Here is a 21,821-nt window from a genome sequence, read left to right as displayed (position 1 = left end):
ATTGCCAATCTCATAAAGGCAACAGGTCTCACTTAAACAATGTTTATTGAAACCTAATATGTTACCTTCACTCCAAAAGAAAGTAAAAAACAATTATGTACATAATTTCCACTATACTGGTTATTGATACCAACATTTTATTTCTATGAAACATCTCTAGATTTTATCTCTGATCTGGGTACACTTTTTTTTTAAATTGGATTTTTACTTTTAATTTTTAAAGTAGAAATTAACATATTTTTTCAAAATAAAGTCCAAACTGACTTCCAAAACCTTGTACGGGTTAATTAACTCTGGTACATCATTTCAATGTCTTTTTCAGTCTGAAACACGCCGAATACATGCGATCTGAAATATTTTTTTTAATCCGGCCCGCTAAATGCGACTGGTGAAAATACATCCACCCATTATCTGCACTGCTTATCCTCAATAGGGTCACGGGGGTGCTGGAGCCCATCCCAGCTATCTTCGGGCAGTGGGCAGGGGACACCCTGAAGTGGTTGCCAGCCAGTCGCAGGGCACACAGAGACACTCATTCACACCTAGGGACAATCTAACCAATTAACCTGACATGCATATTTCTGGATTGTGGGAGAAAACTGGAGTGCCTCGAGGAACCCCATGCAAGCACGGTGAGAACATGCAAACTCCACACAGGAAGGTTGGTAGCTGGATTTGTAGTTAAAATACAGTATCATGATATTAATGTTTGTTTTGGAGCTGATTAATGGGCCATTCAGTTTTGATTATATCCAATCTAAATTCCGATAAGATGCCAGTGATCTTGATTTTGTTCAGTCTTAGTTGAATGTAAAACCGAATGGGATCCAATGCAATTGAAGAGGCGGAACAAGCGGGTTGCCCGTTGCTAGGTGACGTTTGTTAGTGGTCAGTCTACATTCGGACGATCACTGTAAGCTCCCCAAAATATGTCTTCTAAAAACATTTAAAATTGTGCGACTTTTTTCGAATTATCGGTAAGTGATGCAATAACTTAATGTTGTTGTTTCGAGTTTATGTGAACAATTAAAGTTAATATGTATTGGCCAAATGCGATGTTCACTTTTATTTCTTTATTATTTTCGTTACGTGACTAAAGAAAAGACACAACGTGTTGAATGTTAATGTCGTTAGTATGAAAGTAGTCTTCAAAAGATACTTTCGTCACTTTTTAGAAATCGTTTGTTTTATTTTGACGTCTAGTGTATGACGCTATCGTTACTCATATTAGGAGTTGACACGTAACATAAAAGGGGAAAAAAGTCAAGAAAATACGATGCAATTTTTATTTCTGTTGTTTAATGTATTTTGAATGAAAAAATTAATCATTTTTTCCGATACATTTGTATATATTTTAGATCCCGGTTTCTAGCGTTTTTTTCGAGCAAAATGGAGATTCCGGAACCAAAAGAGTATCCTCCGCTAGAACTGGCGGCGGTTTCCGGTTTTAACGGTAAGTTATTTAAAAACAACAAATAAACAAACAAACAAACAATAACATTAATAATTATTTATGTGTTGCTTGTGCACACATTTTAAAAAGTTTAATCGTCTAAATTGCAGTTTTTGCTAGATCATAAGCTAAGATACGTGAAATGCTAGTCAAGCTAGCATAATGACAAAACACTAAGTATTCATGTACATACAATTAAAATTTGATTATTATATTACGTCATTTATTTTTTATGGACGTATGGGTACTTTTTATAAATTGAACGTTAAATGGGACAAATTAATAAATATTGTGTACTTAGTTGGGGCTTCATTTTCTGTGGTGTGTCTGGTGGCGCCTATCCCTCTCTAGACCACGATAGATTTATACCGGTTCTCGAACCTGCCACCCTCTGCGTGATAGGCGAATGTACTAACCACTTCACCATGAAAAGACATATAACTCGCGAAAAATAATGAGAGTGGGTGATAATGTTTATCTGTTTTCATTCTACCATGATAGTTAATAATATACCTGGAGAAGAGCATTGTTTACAATATTTTCCGATTTTACTGTGTAAAGTAAAATATTTTTCTCACAGTTTAAAGTGTAAACTGTGAGAAAAATGTTTTTTCAATTTATTATTAAAAATGTAGATTTAGCTAATTATTCAAAGAGAGCACAATTATTTAATGAATCATGATTTTCTGTCACTCGTTTTTATTTTCAAATGGTAAGAGGAATACATCAATACAAGCAAAGCAACAACGTTTTATTAATTAAATCAAATCATGAACCAAAAAAATTGTGATCACAGCAAACGAGGTAAATAGCTGACCTTTTGAGACCAACTAGTGTGTGATGACCTTTTGAGACCAACTAGTGTGTGATATGAGAATAAAGGACATTGTTTAAATAATTTTAAAGGGGTATCAAGTAATCACCAAACCTCCAGAAAAAAGGAAAACAGGGCCCCACAAATAAACTGATAACACATAGATCAGTGCAAACACAATTATTTTCATATTTCAAACTGGGAGGGCTATTGCTTATACTACTGCACAATCTCACAGATTTGCATTTTCACCAAAAAACAGACAATCATTTTAGAAGTGTTGACCACGTTCACATTCAAATTTTAATCGGAAATGTATGGTATGTTGAATATTAAACAGCATTTTGGGAAGATAAGACATTTGTAATGAATTAGTACTATGAAAAATAAGTACTCATTCTATTTGTCCAGAAAGAAAGGGGGTTTTGGAGGGAAATTTGTTTTGATCTACTTCCGTCCCATTGTGATTTCAGGACAGGTGCATTTCGGGATGAGACTTCATCCCGACAAGGAGCACCTCATCTACCCTCTGGGATGCACTGTCGTCCTGGCACGGATCAAAGACAGCAAGATGCACTTTCTGCACGGCCACACCAGCGACATATCCTGCCTGTCAATGTCTAAAAGCGGGGCATATATTGCCTCTGGGCAAGCCAATTATAACGACTTTGAGGTAGATCTACAGCAACAAAAGAGCTTAATTCCAACAGCACCATGCCATTCTGACTATAGCGTGTGACAAAAACGTTTTAACCAATGTGTATGGACTGTATATCCACTGCATTTCCTTAAAGATTTTTTTTTACATCTCTGTGCTATTTTCCCAGGCTGAGATCATTGTCTGGGATTACGCAAAGAGAGACATATATACTAAGTTTGTGATCCACGAATCCAAGGTAGAGGCGCTTGCCTTCTCTCCCCACGACAAGTATCTGGTGTCTCTTGGGGGTCAAGATGACGGAAGGTACATTTTCAGAAACGCTTGTTCACTGAACTAGTGGGAAGTTGGGGCTGTCTCATATTGAAATGGGAAGACATTTAGGGCTCAGCCATTTTAACACGTCTGTCAATTAATTTTGGTCCGATTCAAGTAAAGTAGACCCCTTAGCCAGAGTGTCACCACCTTTCATTATTTCTGTGATACGATGTGGAATCCAATGTTTTTTTTTACCCCTTGTTACAGCATTTCCCCCACTAGATTCAAACTTTTGTACATATGCCTGTGTGGGTCAATTGCTTCCGATAGAGATGCCTGTCTGCTATTGGTCGACGTCATATAGATCCTTTCATTTGTTTAAAAACATTGTGACATATGTGGTTATTGTTTTGCCTCCAGCTTCAACTGTGACGTCACACTCACACTATGAAAGGTTCTAGAAGATGCTGGTTCTCTATTTGTATGTGTAACGGCATCAAAAGAATGCTGATATATTATTGGCTGAACGGCCTTCCAAAAATGCTGCTTTTCGTTCAGTTTAGAATCTTGTGTAACAAACTTCAATTTACTTAGCTATCAGTCCCAAGACTTTCAGTAGTGGTAAAGGTAGAAGCCTGAAGATGATAATAATGGAAACAATCTTTGTGATAGTAAAAATTACAGAGAGGGCACATACATCGTTACCCTTGCTAAGGAATAGCCGTAACCAATCAACAATCTGGATGATTATGAAGAATAAGGAGGCGATTTGAGCAAGCAAGTAAGGGGATGAAAATCTTCGCAAGTGAACATTTTCAAAACAGTAATGTCCTCCCCCTCTTTGCATCCACCAACTAACTTCCCTATACCAGGTCAAATCACACTAAAGGTAAATAAAATTAAAATGTTCCTTAATATGCATATTTATTACCAATTTTATTGAATATTATACACGTATATTGCACAAAAATAGTGCTTAATATAGACTACGGTATTGTGTTATTTTAATGTTTTCATCTGGGGTATGGAACGCAGTATTTAGTTGGTTTTTATCCCCCACCATACGGCCATTTTACCTCACAACCGTGCTTCAGAATGGAATAATGTCATATCCTGGGGGTCTACTACACTGAACAAAAACTCCAAAGAAAATAAAATATTGTGTAGCTGAGTTGCCTATTTAAAAGGCACATTATTTAGTATAAAAACGGGCCAACAAAAGGTTTTTTCCACCCTTTTACATATTTTCTCTTAGAATCATGTTGTGGAGCCTGGAGGCCAAGCAGGCCATCAGTTCAGCTGCAGCAGTACCTTTGAGTTTATGTCATCGACTCACCGTCAAGTACTCCAACACTAATGACAACATTTTTGTTTCTGCTGGCAGGTGGGTGAATTTTTCATTTTTATTTTTAAAGTAAAGTTATATGGATCACTGCACATCTCTTAATACGTTGAGTTTTTCTCCAGTAAAGATTTCCAGGCAGTGTTTGAACAGTCATGAATTTCCACTAATTTTCAAACATTTCTGTTTTTATTAGAGCCAGACCTGACTCTGTGTGTATTACCGTGTTAAGTGTCCACTGACAACATTTATTGGATCATCTTTGCAGGGCAACCTTGCAGATATGGGAGCTGGATGAGACCAACAAGATTAAACCAACAGATTGCATACTGGGCAAATTGAAGAGAACCGTGAAGACCATAGAGGTGTGTAAGAGACTGAATTCTTGAAACATAAATGACGAGTGGAGTGCAAAAAGCAGACAGAATGTTAGCAAAAATAAATGTGTACTACATTATGGTACTACTACTATATACGAACGCTGCCCTACTCACGAACGAGATCCGGACGTTCTGGACGATCGTTCGTAAGTTTAATTTGTTCGTAAGTTGCTTCAGTGCTATATTTTGTATGTTTAAGGTTTATATAAGTTTCAAGTGGTCCTCCTCCGTGTTAGAGAGTGGCTGAAAGAAAGCGATCTAACCATTATCTCAACCGCATCAAGCTTTCTTATTCCTGTTTCGTTTTAAAAGAAAGGGCTCGCCTCTTATTTACACTTTATACTAACCATATTGAAATGTCAAAGTTTTTAGCGCGCTGGAGATACAGTATAAGTATTTTTACACATGAACCAGGAAGAGAAACCGGATTTCTTCTTTCAGGTGGATGCTGGGTGAGCTCTCTGTTGGCCTGCTTGGCCGCCCGGCTCCACAACAGGATTCTAAAAGGGAAAAAAATAATTAAAAAAAAATATATATATATATATGTATATATATATATATATATATATATATATATATATATATATATATATATATATATATATATATATATATATATATATATATATATATATATATATATATATATATATACATATATACATTCATGATTTCTTGCACTCAAACTAAGTCTTAAAATAAACAGTAAAAAGTAATTCCTAAATAAAATGTAAAGAAAGAAAAATATTTTTTTTATTGAGCAAAAATTATTTAACGATGTAACATCAAATTATGACTTGAAAATATATTTTTTTCAAATTTAATACATTCGCTACAACTTAGTTTAGCAATTCTCTTAAAGAAACTCACCTTGACCTTGTCTCTCTTTATAGTTCGCACCAGATGACGAGTACATTTTCTGTGGCACTTCCAGTGGAGACATCCTGAAAATTCACACTAAAACAAAGTGTTTGAAGGATTATGGCCCGATGAAAACAAAGCACAATCTGGTCAGTATCCAATTACTGTTCTGGTTGAAATCCTCTTTGAATGTGTTTATTCAAAATTTTGATTTCCCTTGCACAGGGGGCCAATGTCTTAAAAGTATTAGGCTCAGGAGAACTACTTGTTGGTTCCGGATTTGGCACTTTGACACTGTGTAACCCGGCCACCTTCAAAGCTATTAAGTAAGTCCTGGACATGATTCGTCAATTTGAATGTACCAGATTTTTCACTCTACAAGGCACAACCCCAAAAAAATTGTCTTATGTGATATTTTTTTCTTATATAAAGCACATCGGACTGAGGCGCATGGATTTAAAAGTACTGTAAGGGCTAAGTTTGCTCAAAAATAAAAAAGTGCTGTGTTTGCGTATCAACTGATCACAGTTAGATAACATTGCATGCAACGGGAATCAAACCCTGATCACGCTGCGGAGTGCACTGACTTTAACAAGATAACCGAAAAATGTAAAGCCTGGGTAGCTCACCAAAGACTTCGTATTGCAGCAATCTTATTTGATAATACGCATCCATGGTCCCCTTACATCTGTGAGTGTAGTGAATCCAACCGTGTAAAATTTACGTACTCCAAAACAAGCAACAATGCCGACAGATAAAAAATTAGCCCAAAAGCATTTCTGCATCAATAGACGTTGCTTGTTGCTAGCTGTGTGTTTTTCTCTACATTTCCCGTTTACAAAGAAACCAGTAACATGACGTCCCCTGACCGTTTTCAACTCCTTTGAATGTCTGCGAAAATGGCTTTGTTACATCAATGACAATCCATACAATCCAACAGTGAAATGAAATGAAATGATCTGCATTTATATAGCGCTTTTCAAGTCAATGACTTCCCAAAGCGCTTTACAATGTGCTCCACATTTCCCAATAGCGGCCTTGCAGCCATGTAAGGCGCTGACCTGCTTATTGGGGGTATTAGGGGGTTCAGTGTCTTACCCAAGGACACTTCGACATGTAACACGGACGAGCCGGGATTCGAACTGGGATCCCGTGATCCCAAGACGAGCGCTCTACCTCCTGAGCTACTGCCGCCCCCAGTGTAAATATTTATTTTAAAACACACAATAATGCAGACGGATAAATATAAATCCGCCTTACACATTTCTGCTTCATTGGACGTTGTTCCCTGAAATCTGTTCGTTTCGCCACATTTTTCCCATTTGAAAATAAACAGACTTGTAAAAAATACCCTTTTATTGACACCTTTTCCATGATGATGGTCTGTTCATATTAGTTTTATCAATGCACAAAGCGCGAAGTTACATTTAACTTGTGTCTTCCTTGACACATATTTTCCACCTGTCTCAATATTACCTTTAATGCGTCCCTGTCAAAAAAATGCATAAATTAGCTGCATCATTGCATGCAGGGTTGAAAGCCTGGAAAAAGTTGCTGCTTATAGTCCGAATTTTACGGTAAAACATTCTCTCAACTTGATGTTGTCTGATACAGTGAAAATAGTGTATTAATGATATTGCCTTTTTATATGTGGTCTGGATCCCAAGTGGTCTAGTGCAGTGTTTACCAAATGATAATGCCCTGCTCCATCTCTTCGTCCTGTTGAGTCAATTAGCATGTTTGTTTCATTTTCTTTTACTGCACCAAGAAAGTCAGTGATAAGGGGAAGAAAAAGTAAAAAATGAGGTTCACTTGTGAAAAAAGAAAATTGTATACGAATGTCTGCCATTTAAACACTACTGGTAGGTACAGTAAATGGTTTAAAATGTTATAGTTCCAGATTTTTACCAGCGTATTATTGTTATTAACAGCATTATTAAATAATTATTGGTGTTTAGGTACACGCTTTATTGATATTTTTGTTTTTTACTATATGGCCATTTTAAAGCAGTTTTAAGGGGTTTCTTATATGCAAGCACACTTAGATTCTATCCCTTATGAATGACCTATATTGCATGTTGACAATATCTGTGTATTGTTTGTTATTGCAACATTGTTTGCAGCCTGGTCATCCTGGAAGGGGAATTACCTCATGTGCGGTCCCTTCTCAAGGTTTTTTTCATTTTCCTCATTTTGAGGTTTTTGAGTTTTTCCTTGCCCTCATGTAGGTTTTAGATCAGGGGATGGTGTAATTATAATCTGTGGTTTGTATAATTATTTGAGACTCCTTGTGATTAAGGGATATACAAATAAACATGACTTGACTTGACAATGTAGGCTTATATGTGAGTATAATTTGGCACTTGAATTTGTTTTGGATTTTCTGGTCATTTTGTTTTTTGAAAAAATAATAATAAATACAGTATTAAACTATTTTAAACTGCACAATTCTTTTCATAGATACAATTGAAAAGTGGACATTTTTTCTTGTTTGGGTCACAGCTTTTAATTAAGGTGGGTCCTGAAGTCAGGCCACTTGAGAACCCCTGGTCGAGTGAATAGTATCCCGCCCCCCTCTCCGTCGCGATTTGGGTTTGATTCCCGTTGAATTCAATGTCATGCAATTGTGAACAACCACCAATGTCTTTAGCTGCCTGATGGTTTAGACTCGGTACTGACACCATTGACATCCGGATATGCAATTGCGGTCAGCGATATCTTCCACTGATCAGTAAGTACACAAATATGGTTGTGAATTTCCAGTTCTGTCCACAAATAAGGCGTATCGAGTTATAAAGCGCACATTTAAATTTCTGGCCATATCTGGACTTTTGGGTGCAATTTATAATCAGCAAACCATGTTAGTATTGATCAAATTATTACCTTCAAACGGTCTTTTTTTCGTGAATCTTCATGACAGACTAACTTATTTCCACTTTGTAAAAAGACATGTGCAGATGAACAACGGGGTGACTTCCATTGCACTCAAAGACGACGGACGCATTTTTTTTGCCGGCACGGACGCTTCCGAAATCTACTGCCTGGATTCTCAGGACTTCAAGGCTGATCTTATTTCCACCAGTCACCACGGTGCCGTGAAAGATGTCTCCATCGCTTTGTGAGTAGATGATGCATCAAAATCATCCTTTAAGATTGTTAAATTGTCAAAATGTTGTCTAGAATGAAGTAGCATTAGACTAATAGTTAAAATGTATTATTATTTTTTTTACAAAAGACGGAAAGTGTAAATAAAGCCTTTATGTAGTACTTGTTTTTGTAGTAGAAGAACATGTATTTTGGGGGGAGTTCAGTTCACATTAATTACACTAGAGGCCAGTAGTAGCTCAGTTATTTTCTGGGGACCCAATGAACCACAGTAGGAACAATTTTCAGGTTATTGCGATCAGGTGTACTAATAAAGGAAATAGTAGAATACATGAGATGGTATTTTATCATTTATTTTAATCGATTGCATTGCAATAGGATATAATATAAAAAAATTTAACTGCACTATTATTACGATGCACTTACAAATTAGGCCAGTTTCCTGATATTCTTCATCTTTTTTTCTCTTTTAAGTCTCTATTATGTATTTATCTAGGAATGCTATGTCTAATCGTGTTGTAATCAATGTTCACTACGTTGTTATCAACAGCAGTAAAGACAATTCAAATTATTATTCTAATAACAATTAAAAAAACATAACTGTGCATGACTTATTTTTTTCTGACTGTTTTTTTCCCACTGGCTGTCATATACAGTACAAGGTTAAGATGAGTTGAAAATCAACATCTTAGATAAACAATGACATAAGGGCAGACAGGAAAAGGCCAGAGCTTATCTTGGTTCTGTCCCCTTGACATCCCAAAACATTTTTTACATTATTCTTGTCATGTCATAATATCTTTAGTCATTTTGAGTCACATAAATCTCATCTCATCAGCACACAAGAGAAATAATCATACATGGAAAATCCAGATCAGCATAATGATACTAAGCATTATATGTCGATTTCATGTTTGCCTTGACATCTCCCCCTAATTTTTTATTGTTTTCATTTTAATTTGGTATTTGCTTAATTTCTATGAGAAGAGGCAAACGTCTTAATGATTATAATATTATTAACCATAAGCTATTACTATTATCATAAAAATACATTTATGATTTTACAAATGCTCTTTAGGTAGGTATTACAAATATTTTACATTGCCAACATTTTTAAGGATAAAATAAACAATCTTAAATGCATACACTCTATTAATTATGCAGGATGCTTATATGTTTTTTCTTGTAATTGCATGCCAGGAAACTTCATGAAATAAAATTGCAATATTGTATTAATTATTCAGTTTCCTATTCTATACCAAGTCCTACTTCTGGTCTATTATTTTACAAGTTTGATGTATGTATTGAAAAAAATGCTTGTTTTAATATACCACATTAACAATTATTTGGCCAGGACATTTCTCACATGTGACATTTTATTGTCGGCTGCAGATGTTCACCCCTAAATTTTGTTGCTTTTTTTCTCATGCATCATCAGCGGGTCCTCTGAGTTATTTGTCACCAGCTCAGAGCAGGACATCAGAGTATGGCACGTAGACAAGTCCAAAGAGCTGCTGAGAATCCCAGAACCTTGCCTTACTTGTAACTCTGTGCACCTAATGATTGATGGACACAGCATTGTCACTGGTAGGACTCAATACAGCTCTTCTTAGTCAGTCAAACAGCTGCCTATGTAAGTAAACAACTAGTCTCGAAAGTATATTAAATATTTTTTTCATACAACGCAGGCTGGAACGACGGAAAAATTCGCATATATACCCCACAGACTGGCCGTCTCATGCTCATTATTCACAATGCGCACCGAAACGGCGTGTCAGCCATCAAGGGGTCTACAGACTGCAAGAAAATTGTCAGTGGGGGACAGGATGGAACGGTCAGTCATATGCAGGGTTTGTAAGGGTGCTTGAAATCCTTGAAAATGCTTGAATTTTATTATTGTGTTTTCAAGGATTGAGATGTGCTTAAATTATGGGGGAAGTGCTTGTACATGATTGCAATTGTTGCTATGATTCTCAGCAACCCTGCTTAAAAATGATGAAGACAATGCTCTCTGGTTGCTTTGCTTTGCCATTGAATTTCTTTTTCACTCGTGTCTAACTGCATCATCCTATGAAGAGTCATTGCTCCATATGCGTCGTGCCCAAGAGGACAGGTGGATGCTACACCTAAACAGGGCACTATGAAATGAGTATCGATGCAAAAAATTAAGCTAGCGTTTCCCAGTGGTAAATTGTAATGGGAAGAACTTCCTGCAACTAAAATGTAAGCTACAAATTAATGAAATTTTTACCGAACACCTATATGGGGAGATATTTGTCTCAAAAACAAAAACATTTGCAACGTTCTTGATATCTTAAAATCATATGTCTTGATAAATGCACACGCACGATTTAAAATCGCAAATGTAACTTTTATGGCCCTGCAAAATACATGATTCACACCAAATTTTTCTTTAATGGTACTGGAAAAATTATAAAATTGGCTTTGAAAAGTGCTTTAATTTGGTCAGAAAAGTTGTACAAACACTATATGATAATGACAGAAGGTATATAACATAGTTTTCTTTGGAATTAGCAGTAAAACAAGACTTTTTTTCAAATATGTATACAAAAATATATTCAGTGACAGATATATAATTGCAAAAAAAACAACATTCTTGCTCCATTTCCTAGTTTTAAGGATCATTTTTTCATACTTTACTATTTGTTTATTTTTTGGTCTACCTAGTAAAATAATACAAAAGATCTGACACAATAGGAATATTTTTGTTGTAATTTTAAAATGTATTGTTAACTTAGATTATAAAAACTGTACTTTAAATGAACAGCCATCTGCCATATTGGACAAATTTAAGTGCTACTTTTATTGTTATACTTGACAAAACATAATATTAAATAATTTTCTTTGACTTTTGTTTTCTACTACAATTAGGCAGACATATTTTGTCTATGTAATATGGATGTACAGTAATTGTCTAAAAACACAATCATTTGTCACTTGCTGCAGCGCTGTCATATTAAATCAGCAGATACTAAGTATTTATGTTTCTCGTTATCATATATTTTAATTTTCTACAGAAAGAGTAGCACAACTTGGTCATGTCTACTCTCTCTTCATTTTATTTCTATATCTAGCGCGCAGTTAAAAAAAAGGTTATGGGTATCAGTCTCCAAAGGCAGTATTTTATTGGTTAACTGTAGGTAAAAATCGTGCATCCATACTATGTAGCTTACTTCTAGACAAGACAATACTGTTCGCTACTGTGTACAAAAAATGTTGGTTCGATTGAAATAAATCTCCTAAATTTAAATAATGTATTCACAAAATTGCTTATTTGCATTTTTTTTTAATATATTTTTTAAATTTAATCGAAAAGCTTGATGGGTTTTTAGATATTCTTCTGGATTGACATAACAAACAAAGATTGTAATGTGCTAACTAAGTAAGCATGTTCCCTGAACGCAGGTGTGCGTTTGGGAGTTGCTGATGCACGGCCAAAGACGACTCGCTTTCCTTACGGAGCACAAAGCAACCGTCAGAGCTGTCCAAATCAAGAGCGATGATAAGGAAGCTGTCACTGCCAGCATGGACGGGAGCTGCATCGTCTGGGACATTGAGTGAGTTGACTCACCCCAAAAAAACTCATTAGGGGACTAAAACGCTAATCAATACGTTTATGTCAGGCCGAGCTTCTCTCTCGCTGCCTTTTTTTTCCAAACCCACTCTGCATTGTTCTTCCTTGTCTCTCTACCTCTCTCTCTTGAGGTGCAGCACTATATTCTTAAGGTTGTACTTCTGCTGAGGTTTATGGTCCGATTTAAACCTGTCAAAATGACGGACAGCCTTAAAATTGTCCTGCCAACTAAAACAATTCCGCCAATGATATAAAGTTGCTGGGTAATGTAACCTGTGCAGACACAGAAATATTAAAAAAAACTTAATTTAAACTTAATTTGTAATCTTAAATCAACTCCCCCGAGTACTCACAAATAAAATCTTAAATGTCAGATTTGCTTTGGGTGTTTCTGCAAATCAAGGTAATTGGTAGAGCTCGGCCTGGGTCAGGCAGGGCTGGATTCTTTAAGTCCCGATCTTACCTCTGCCACTAATCACAAATTGCTTGTGACATTTGCCTATGAGTAAACTTTTTAAGCTTTAGAGTATCAATTAACTGATATAAATGAGATTTCTACTGTAATTTTCTTTATTTTGTATACAATGCAAACACGATGGAGCATCCTGATGTCCATTACTGGTATAGTACACAATGTTATATTTTATAAATTGTAATTTATTCATTCATTACATTGTCTATATCAGGGGTCGGGAACCTTTTTGACTCAAAGAGCCATAAAAGCAAAAAATATTAATTTTATTTTGGGAAAGAGCCACACCATATATTATGAGACAAATTTACTAAATTGCTAAACCGGCGCCCCAGACAAAAGCTAAGTCTTCAGCACATTTATTTTTGATGATTTGATAAAAATTATGAAAAGAGAATAGTGCCAGAGCCCCTGTCCCAAATTCAACAAACAGACCACTTTAAACTTGTCTCTTTCTTGCAATTACTCAAGATCGGATAAACTCCTTTTGACCCTTTTTTTCATACATATTGGTTTCAAAACCAGATGCAAGCAGTTATTTTGTAAAAACGTCACAACATTTTGAGAATAGGGAGCCTTATGTGCTTACCTTTGGCGAGAGATGGGAGGGAATGCTTGTACTTTTTGCATAGCTCCACCCATCCCTCCCACTCACCCAATCAAATGACTAAGTTCTCTTCCGGTGTTTTGGCGTATTTACAGTTCTGTGGATTCATCATAAAGTATCTGAACACTGAACACAGATTATATAGTGAACTTTTAAATAAAGGATTCTTTAGCGTTGTACAGCCAAAACGAGTTCTTTTTCCCCCTTTTTTTGTGTGACACCTTGACTGTAAATTGTAGTGAAAACGTGCCCTATATATACTGCGAAGTGTTACTTTTGAGTCTAGCATTGGTATGGCTTTACGTGTACTTGAATAGGATTGAAAATTCCGGTTCTGAACAAGATGGAGAGATTTTGCATGCAATCAAATTGGTCTCTGAGCCACAGATACTCATAGAAAGAGCCATATATGGCTCGCGAGCCATAGGTTCCCGACCCCTGGTCTATATTATAGGTGCCATGTTTCCCTTTTGACATTTAAAAAAACTGTATTGTAAACTCTCGTTGAATGGTTGAAAATAATATGATGTCGGGATCACTAACTTGGTGAGCATCTGAATAACCCACAGACTTGTTCTAAAAGTAGCTCACCAATGATGGGTCATTGAGATTTTCAAGAAAATCTGATTTATAAATGGAATGAAAAATTATTTACACGATCAGTGTTGTTAAATACATAATCAAGTCTTCCAAAATTCATTTTAGATTTAGCCTAAAATGTATACATGTAAATCATTCAGTGCCCTAATACAACGGCACTGAATGATTTACTCTTGAACTTACTTCTAATAATTACAACCTTGTAATAACATAATAACATAGTGAAACATTGTGATAACACGATCATTTGTTATTTTAGAAATGTATATCTACCTGGTAGCCCTTTGTGTTACCTGGTAACAAAAACATTGCTCTTCAAAAAGGTGGGTGATCCCTGACTTAGACTATTAAGATTTGGATCTTCAATGCTAATGCTTGTATTGTGATAATATTTTGAGATTTTCTTTGAACAATCTTTGTCAAAACTTAATTGGAATCTGGAATTATTTACTCTGATTTTTACTCTGTATAGTACAACAGATGCAGTATGCATACATACAGTTTTGTTATAGTAGTGCATGGTATAAGTCTAGTAAACCAATAATAGCTCTTCTGAATCTCTTGTAGGAAATTTGTGCGGATTCGCAAGATAACCACTAAAAACTCGTCGTTCAGAACCGTGTGCTACCATCCAGAAGAACATCAGATTGTCACCAGTGGGACTGACAGAAGGGTAGGTGTTGCCAAGGTTATATACCAGGGTAAGCTTTGTGTCAATATTGATGGAAGGTCAGTCAATCCATCAATTACAATTACCAATTATTGGCCACAACGTTGTACATTTAGTAATTAAAAAAAAATATGGGTTTTTTAAAATAAATAAAAAATTGGCTGGGAGTGCAATGTTTTAAGAATTGTTCACAAAGGATCGTCTTTACTATGGTATGAAATTTCTGCTTGAAATCATCACTTAAGATCTGATCTTTCTCAAAATCACACAGATGTAAAAGCAGTACTTTAACTAAAACCACCCAAACAGTATAAGTTTTCATACACACCTGTCATGAACCAGAACGGGATCAGGACCCAAACGCGCGACGTTTCTCACACAAGCCTTTTATTTTACAGGAAATGGGGAGTCATGCACGTTAGGCAGCAGTCTGGCGTGAAATGATAGGAAGCCAGAGGCCGACAAGATCAATACCAATTGCCCGAGTAGATATTGGACGGAAGGGGTCAATACCGGAGAGGACGGGACAGACAAGATTGATAATGAAACAGGATATTGAAAATAAACTGCACAAACTAGATGGTAACGAAAACTGGAGAGAATAATAAACAGGATAAAAATAGACGGGAACAAAACTGGAAACCGATATTAAAGAGGACAAAATCAAACTGGAACAATACCGGACAGGGAATACCAACAGGAAACGGGACCTAGTCAAAACCCACGTCTTGCGGGGTAGAGGTTTGTTGACAGACTGACAAAGGAAGAATGAGAGCACTGGGCTTAAATAAACGGAAAGACAATCTGTCAATGAGCCACAGCTGGCGCCAGATGGGCGGGGCCAATTGTGCGCCATGGCAACCGTGACAACACCAGTATTAAAAATAGCTTACAAAAATTCCAGAAGGGGGAGGAATAAGTAAGTGGGGGGGGCTTCTTCTTCATGAATAGGTTATCATAAAAATGTGAAAAACCATAAATGTTTAGATGGTCTTAGTTAAAGCACACTTCTTCAATCTGTGCGATTTTAACAAAGACGAGAGAAATTCAAAACATTCCAAAAAAAAAGGTTCACGTAATTTTTCATACCACTGTACGCTTTGTTCAGACACAGATGAAAATCAGGTGCAAACGTGCATGCTATCCTCATGTTGCTTTATTGCAAAATAACATTTTTCAATGACTGGACATGCAGAAGCGAGAGGACTGCTGCTATGCTTCGATTAGCTCTGGTCTCCCATGGTGGCCACTTGCCTTACGCACACACACAAACAAGCGTCCTCAGATTAGCTTGCAAAGCCCGTTGTGTGTTTTTTTTGCCCAATCGTAATTAGGCCAGCTCTGTCCTTGTTCCCCTGATGTGTGTGAACTTCATTTACACCTCCTTCAACCTGAGCACAGGCTTCCTCATCAGAGACACTGATACATAGAATAGACTCCAAAACTTAAAGATTTTTTTTCTGGCAATTGTAGTGTTGTTTGGAATTTTTCAAGAACTAGCTTGTGTTGATGTCTTGTTAAAATACCAGAATGAGCAGGGAAGTAAAGAAACCAGAAAATAAAAGTATACCATGAATACAGAATTCAAACATTAGATGAATAAAAATGGATGATGATATTGTATTTCAATCATTCCTCTAATTTGTAGTTTTCTAATGCAAAACAACCACTTGAGGCCAGTTGATACTGATACCTTCAATAAGGGCCAGTGTGGGCACAGATACTTTATTTCTGTATTTTTTTAATTTGGGAATTTTTTTTTCATCCACATAATGGAGTTGCCAGCTTCAACACTGTATGATTATCACCCAAAAACTGAATACTCAAGGGCACATACCTGAGAAATCTATTGAGACACAGTAACAAAATATTTGTACATCATGACCTCCCCGCCCTTTACGAAAAGTGAAAAATGGTGCTGCTGATGCAAAAAAGATCCATGCAGAGCGGTGCCCGTGTCTTCCTGCATGCGGATGTGCCCAAGCCAGCCTAGCGCCAGCCAAATTCGCCATCTGCTCATCCAGGACACAGGCACTCTGTCTTCGAGCAGATGATCACGCCCATTTCGGTCTGCATCAACCGGCATTTGAGGAATACACTGAAGCGTTGAAAACAGTCCAGTCGGATATTGCGATACGACTGAATTGTGCCAGAGACTTATCTCATTAGAGATCCAAGTGTATCAGATTCAATGATGTGAAGCTAGATGGTTATCCTGGGCATCCATCCGTCCATTTGCTATAGCGCTTGTTCTCGTTAGGGCCATGAAAGAGTCGAAGCTGATTCTGGCTGACTATTGAGGAAAAGGCAAGGATTCAATTACCAATCATTTATATTTTGTATGTATATATATGTATATAAACTCTAAACCAGGGGTGTCAAAGTCATTTGAACTCGGGGGCCACACGATAGAACAAACATTCTGTCGGGGGCCGGACAAGTAGATTAAAGAGAAAGAAAAAGAGAGATAAAGAAATAAGAGAAAGAGGGAGGGAAAAGGAGAGAGGGCGGGACAAACAAAGAAAAAAAGACAAGAGGGAAAGAGCGTGAGAAACAAAAGAGATAAAAAGTCGCGAAAGAGGGGGAAAAGAAAGGGAGAGGAAGAAAGAAATCCAAAAAGAAATATAAAGACAGAAGGAGAGAAAAGAGAAAACAAAGCGCGAAGGGTATTAAGAGAGAAAGAGAGAAAAGGAAAAAAGGAAGTAAGAGCAAAAGAGGTTAAAATACACAGAGAGAGAAGGAGACAGAGGGCAACAAAGGATGAGAAAAAGAGAGACACAGAGAGTGAAAGAGACAGAGACAGAGTGGGAGAAAAGGTGTGGGAGAGAGAGAGAGAGAAAGAAATTCAAAGAGAAATAGAAAGAAAGAAGGAGAGAAAAGAGAAAACAAAGCGCGAAGGGTATGAAGAGAGAAAGAGAAAAGAGAGAAAACGAAAAAAGAAAGTTAGAGCAAAAGAGGTTAAAAGACACAGAGAGAGAAAGAGACAGAGTGGGAGAAAAGGGGTGGGTGAGAGAGAGAGAAACAAATAAATAAATAAATAAATACAAGTACAGTGTCTTTGTTCGAGACACCTTTCTTTGGCAACATCAAGTGGACATATTTCAGCCTGCAGCTTGTTTCTCTCTTGCGCTTCTCTGAGTGTTGTCTCGCGGCCGGATTCAATCCCTTAGCGGGCCCGATCTGGCCCGCGGGACGCCTCTTTGACACCTGTGCTCTAAACCATGAAGCAGACAGACAACACAACCTGATAATTGTGCCTGAAAATTGTTAGGATATAAGCCAGAAAAGAAAACTCACAACTTTAACGTCTTATGGTATTCTTACATGCACGATTCGTCTTTGGACCAGGGCCCGGTCCCCCCCGTAGAACACAGATGGGCCAAGAAAAGTCGCATAGGCGGCGTGGCCAATAAGCTGCTCAAATGAGATGAGGCGAGAAGAGGTCCTGACTGCAAAGAGCACAGAGACTGATGAGGAATTAAAGACAAGATCTTTGTGGGTAACTTGGGGCATTTTACCCTTGTTTGAGCGCTGTTGTTTTTTCTTTAAATGACATTGTCCATCTGTGGATATTAACCTTCTACTTTAATTTTGTAATCAATCGGAACAACACTGGCTGGCAATACAGAATATTTTTCAAATTATCATGCTGGGCATGCAGCCTGTTGACAGTGACATGTAGCCAATCAGAAAACGAGGCAGTGAGAAACGATGGTGTGAAATTTAAATGGTGCTATGGCTCAAAAGTCCAATATGTGCCTCAAGTCTATTGAGTATGGGAAACTTTAAGTGGAGAGGTAAAGGGTTTCTTATGGCAAAGATAGGAAATTCTTTGTTATTATGAGGACAAAAAAATCTGAAGTCCGTTTTACAAAAGCAATATATATATATATATATATATATATATATATATATATATATATATATATATATATATATATATAAATGAATAGGCAGAAATGTTTACAACGTAGTGCTTAGAGATTGGCATAAGGTATAATAAGAGAACAATGTTTATGAATGAAAAAGAATAGTGCATCGTAACAATAGTGAAATAACATGTTGTCAGGACCAGAACGGAAAACAGGACCCACTCTCGTACCGTTTCTCACAAGTTTCATTCGAAGAAAGGGAGGGGGTTGTGCCCACAATCCGGGGATTGCTAGACACGGGAAGCAGGTCACTCTGAACGCGGAAGTGGGACTTCCGTGGCGAGCGATTGCGGTGTCGGGAACGGAAAAAAACGGGTCAGTAGGGATAGAAGAGCAAAAACATGGTCGGGATCGAAAACAAGTTGAAAGCCAGGAGAGGAGAGTAGACATGGTCGAGATCAAAAACGGATCATTATTCGGGACAGGAGAACAGACGTGGTGGAGATCAAAACAAGTTGTAATTCGGGATTGGAGAGCAGACGTGGTCGAGGTCAAACAGATCGTAGCGGGAGACAAAACAGGAGCAAAAAAACGGGACAGGCGAAAAAGGGCTTGCCGTGTAAAAACAGAAATTCGGAGACGGACCGACAAAAGGGGACTGACAGGAGAGAGTTTAAATACTAACAGGGAGCCAATCCGTCAACCAGCAGCACACGGGTGGGGCCAATTGGGCGCCATGGCAACCGTGACACATTTAGCAGCAACATAAATCCTCAAAACAAGATGCAATAACACTTAGCAACAACAAAAAGAAAAAAACCCAAGATGTGTTTTCAGAGTTTTGTGCGCTCATTACTCCGCTGATCATCGGTAGAAAGCAAATATACTTTTGAAGATAAAATTCGGGGGTATCCCGCTGCACACTAGACAATGTCTCACAGCACACTCGTGTTCCCCAGCACTCTGGTTGAAAAACCCTGTGTAAAATAACTGTCTGCAACCTGTCCAGATCGTCTACTGGGACGTACACGACGGGACTGCAATCAGAGAGCTGCAGGACTCTGAGACGGCGGCTGTCAGCTGCCTGCACATCTCCCACGATGGCAGATTCTTTGTGACGGGTAATGTACTGTTTTCAACTGCTATAGACCTGAATAAATATAGTTGCCCCTCTACATACGAGATTAAGTTGTTCCCGGATCGAGCTCATTCCTTGAATTTCTCAGATCTCAAATGAAGTTACCCCATTGGAAATAACTGAAAACCAATGAATCCAATCATTCAAGTCAACCCTAGATAGCAATAAAACACATTCAAATGTTGAACATTAAAATACAACAATAACATAAATGAGACTATAATAACGAAATAAAATGCGAGATTATTATGAGGAGGAAGTCGTGGTGAATGCCTGGGGGGTGGTGAAGGAGCACAGGAAACTGTTATTGATACGTAAGCAATACGATAAAAATAACACAACACAAGTGCACGGGATCAGGTCTGTATGGCAGCAAAGACATGAGATATCGATGATCCCAGTGTGCTGGGATGAGCTGATGCGGTCTCGAGCACTCGGCCTTCTTGTGGGAGCGTCTGGAACTTCTCGTTACTCACTTCTACTCCATAGCACATGAATAACCTACTCTTCTCGTCGGCTGAAAAACAGTCTGTGTAATATAGTGTAATAATCTGTGAAGCCCTTTGAGACTCTTTGTGATTTAGGGCTATACAAATAAAAATGACTTGACTTGACTTGGATTTTCCCTTGTATGCCGGGCAATATTTTTGCTCGAAATACATATCTCGAGTTTAATTGTAAGAATAGAGGCGCTCGCATGGTGAGACGCACAGGTTTATAAGGTGCAACCCCCCGAAAAATGGTCCCTGGACTCCAAGGCGCATGGAATTAAAACTACAGTTTATTGGTGTGTAACTGTTATGCGTACAATGTGTTGTAATGATTGATCAGTCATAAATGTCACTGACCAATATTGCATAACCGTGTATGCAATGGGAATCGAACCCGGGTTCCAGTGGTGAGAGCTAACCACTTGACCAATTTTATCTCATAATCACACTATTTTTACGGTGCCGGAAACAAATGTTAGAGAATAGAGAAAACAGAAAGTTGTCCTGAAAGATATTGATAAACAAAGCATGATGAGGGAATCATTTCTTTGGTATTTGATGATAAATCGGACTTTGTGTTTACTTATATCTTTCGTGATGACTTTCTGTTTACTCCATTCTCAAACTTTCGTTTCTGGCACTGTGAGTAAAAATAATCTGATCATGAGATGAAATCAAAGCTCTCAGCTCCGTGTTGCGATGGTGGTCAGCGATGATTTCGACGAATTAATCATTGCACAGTGGTTTACCGTAAAACCTCGTGTAGTAACGCACACGTATAAATAGTTTACGCATTTCCAATCTTATCTACCGTGTTTTTCGGTATATAAGGCGCACCATGTTATAGGGCACACGTTCCAATTTCCGGCTAATTTGGGGTTCCCAGGTGCGCCTTATAGTCTGTAATAAAAAAAAGCTTGACTAAATGGATTTGTTGATTTTTCTCGAGCAGGCGGGGAAGACAAGCTGGTGAGGGTGTGGGACTACATGGACGGTACGGTCACCCACGTGGGGCGAGCTCACGGTGGAGCCATCACAAGTGTAGAGATCTGCAGCAACAACAGGATTCTTATCAGCACCAGCGCCGACGGAGCCGTCATGCGATGGAGGTTTCCTCACCCCGTCTTGGAAAATGGAACGTGCCAGGCTGGGGAAGTAACACTTGCGACGGTGCAGTGAGGAATTTTTGGATGTTTGACTGAAAATACTAGCTTTCAGTTAGGTCTGGATGATGTATCATTTTATTTAGGTTGGATTATTTTAAGTAACATTTAATAAATGATGAAATTACCTGCCATCTCTCTTAAACCTATGTAGTTTTTGCTCCTGTGAATTTATTTAACCATATCAGATGACTAGAATAGAGTAGAATAGAATAGATCACAATACAATGCAATCGTAGAGCAGCACGGCAGCGCAGTGATCATGAGATCGAACCTCCTGAGGGCAGTTTGCATGTTCTCCTTGTGGGTTTCCTCTGGGCACTCCTCCAACCAGTTGCAGGG

At 37.7% G+C, this 21,821-nt stretch overlaps 1 protein-coding gene across 1 annotated transcript; it reads left to right on the top strand.

Annotated features, from left to right (window-relative positions):
- Positions 1-844: 844 nt before the first annotated feature.
- On the top strand, positions 845-21,613 carry cfap52 (cilia and flagella associated protein 52). The gene is made up of 15 exons (XM_088341697.1): positions 845-977; positions 1,359-1,453; positions 2,741-2,940; positions 3,095-3,231; positions 4,439-4,567; positions 4,794-4,890; positions 5,799-5,915; positions 5,992-6,092; positions 8,714-8,884; positions 10,310-10,458; positions 10,560-10,705; positions 12,298-12,449; positions 14,713-14,818; positions 19,697-19,808; positions 21,269-21,613. Exons 2-15 carry the CDS (start codon positions 1,390-1,392, stop codon positions 21,493-21,495), a joined length of 1,908 nt encoding a protein of 635 aa, XP_088197823.1. The 5' UTR covers positions 845-977; positions 1,359-1,389; the 3' UTR covers positions 21,496-21,613.
- The last annotated feature ends 208 nt before the right edge of the window (positions 21,614-21,821 follow it).

Source organism: Urocampus carinirostris, chromosome 8, assembly GCF_059441175.1.
Source record: "Urocampus carinirostris isolate Australia breed hairy pipefish chromosome 8, RoL_Ucar_1.0, whole genome shotgun sequence".
Classification (NCBI taxonomy): Eukaryota; Metazoa; Chordata; class Actinopteri; order Syngnathiformes; family Syngnathidae; genus Urocampus; species Urocampus carinirostris.
This window is presented reverse-complemented; position numbering and strand designations above follow the sequence as displayed.

Coding starts and splice junctions, on each gene's coding strand:
- cfap52 (XM_088341697.1), top strand. CDS start 1,390: ATGGAGATTCCGGAACCAAAAGAGTATCCTCCGCTAGAACTGGCGGCG. Junction 12,450..14,712: donor TGCATCGTCTGGGACATTGA/GTGAGTTGACTC, acceptor AATCTCTTGTAG/GAAATTTGTGCGGATTCGCA. Junction 14,819..19,696: donor CCAGTGGGACTGACAGAAGG/GTAGGTGTTGCC, acceptor CAACCTGTCCAG/ATCGTCTACTGGGACGTACA.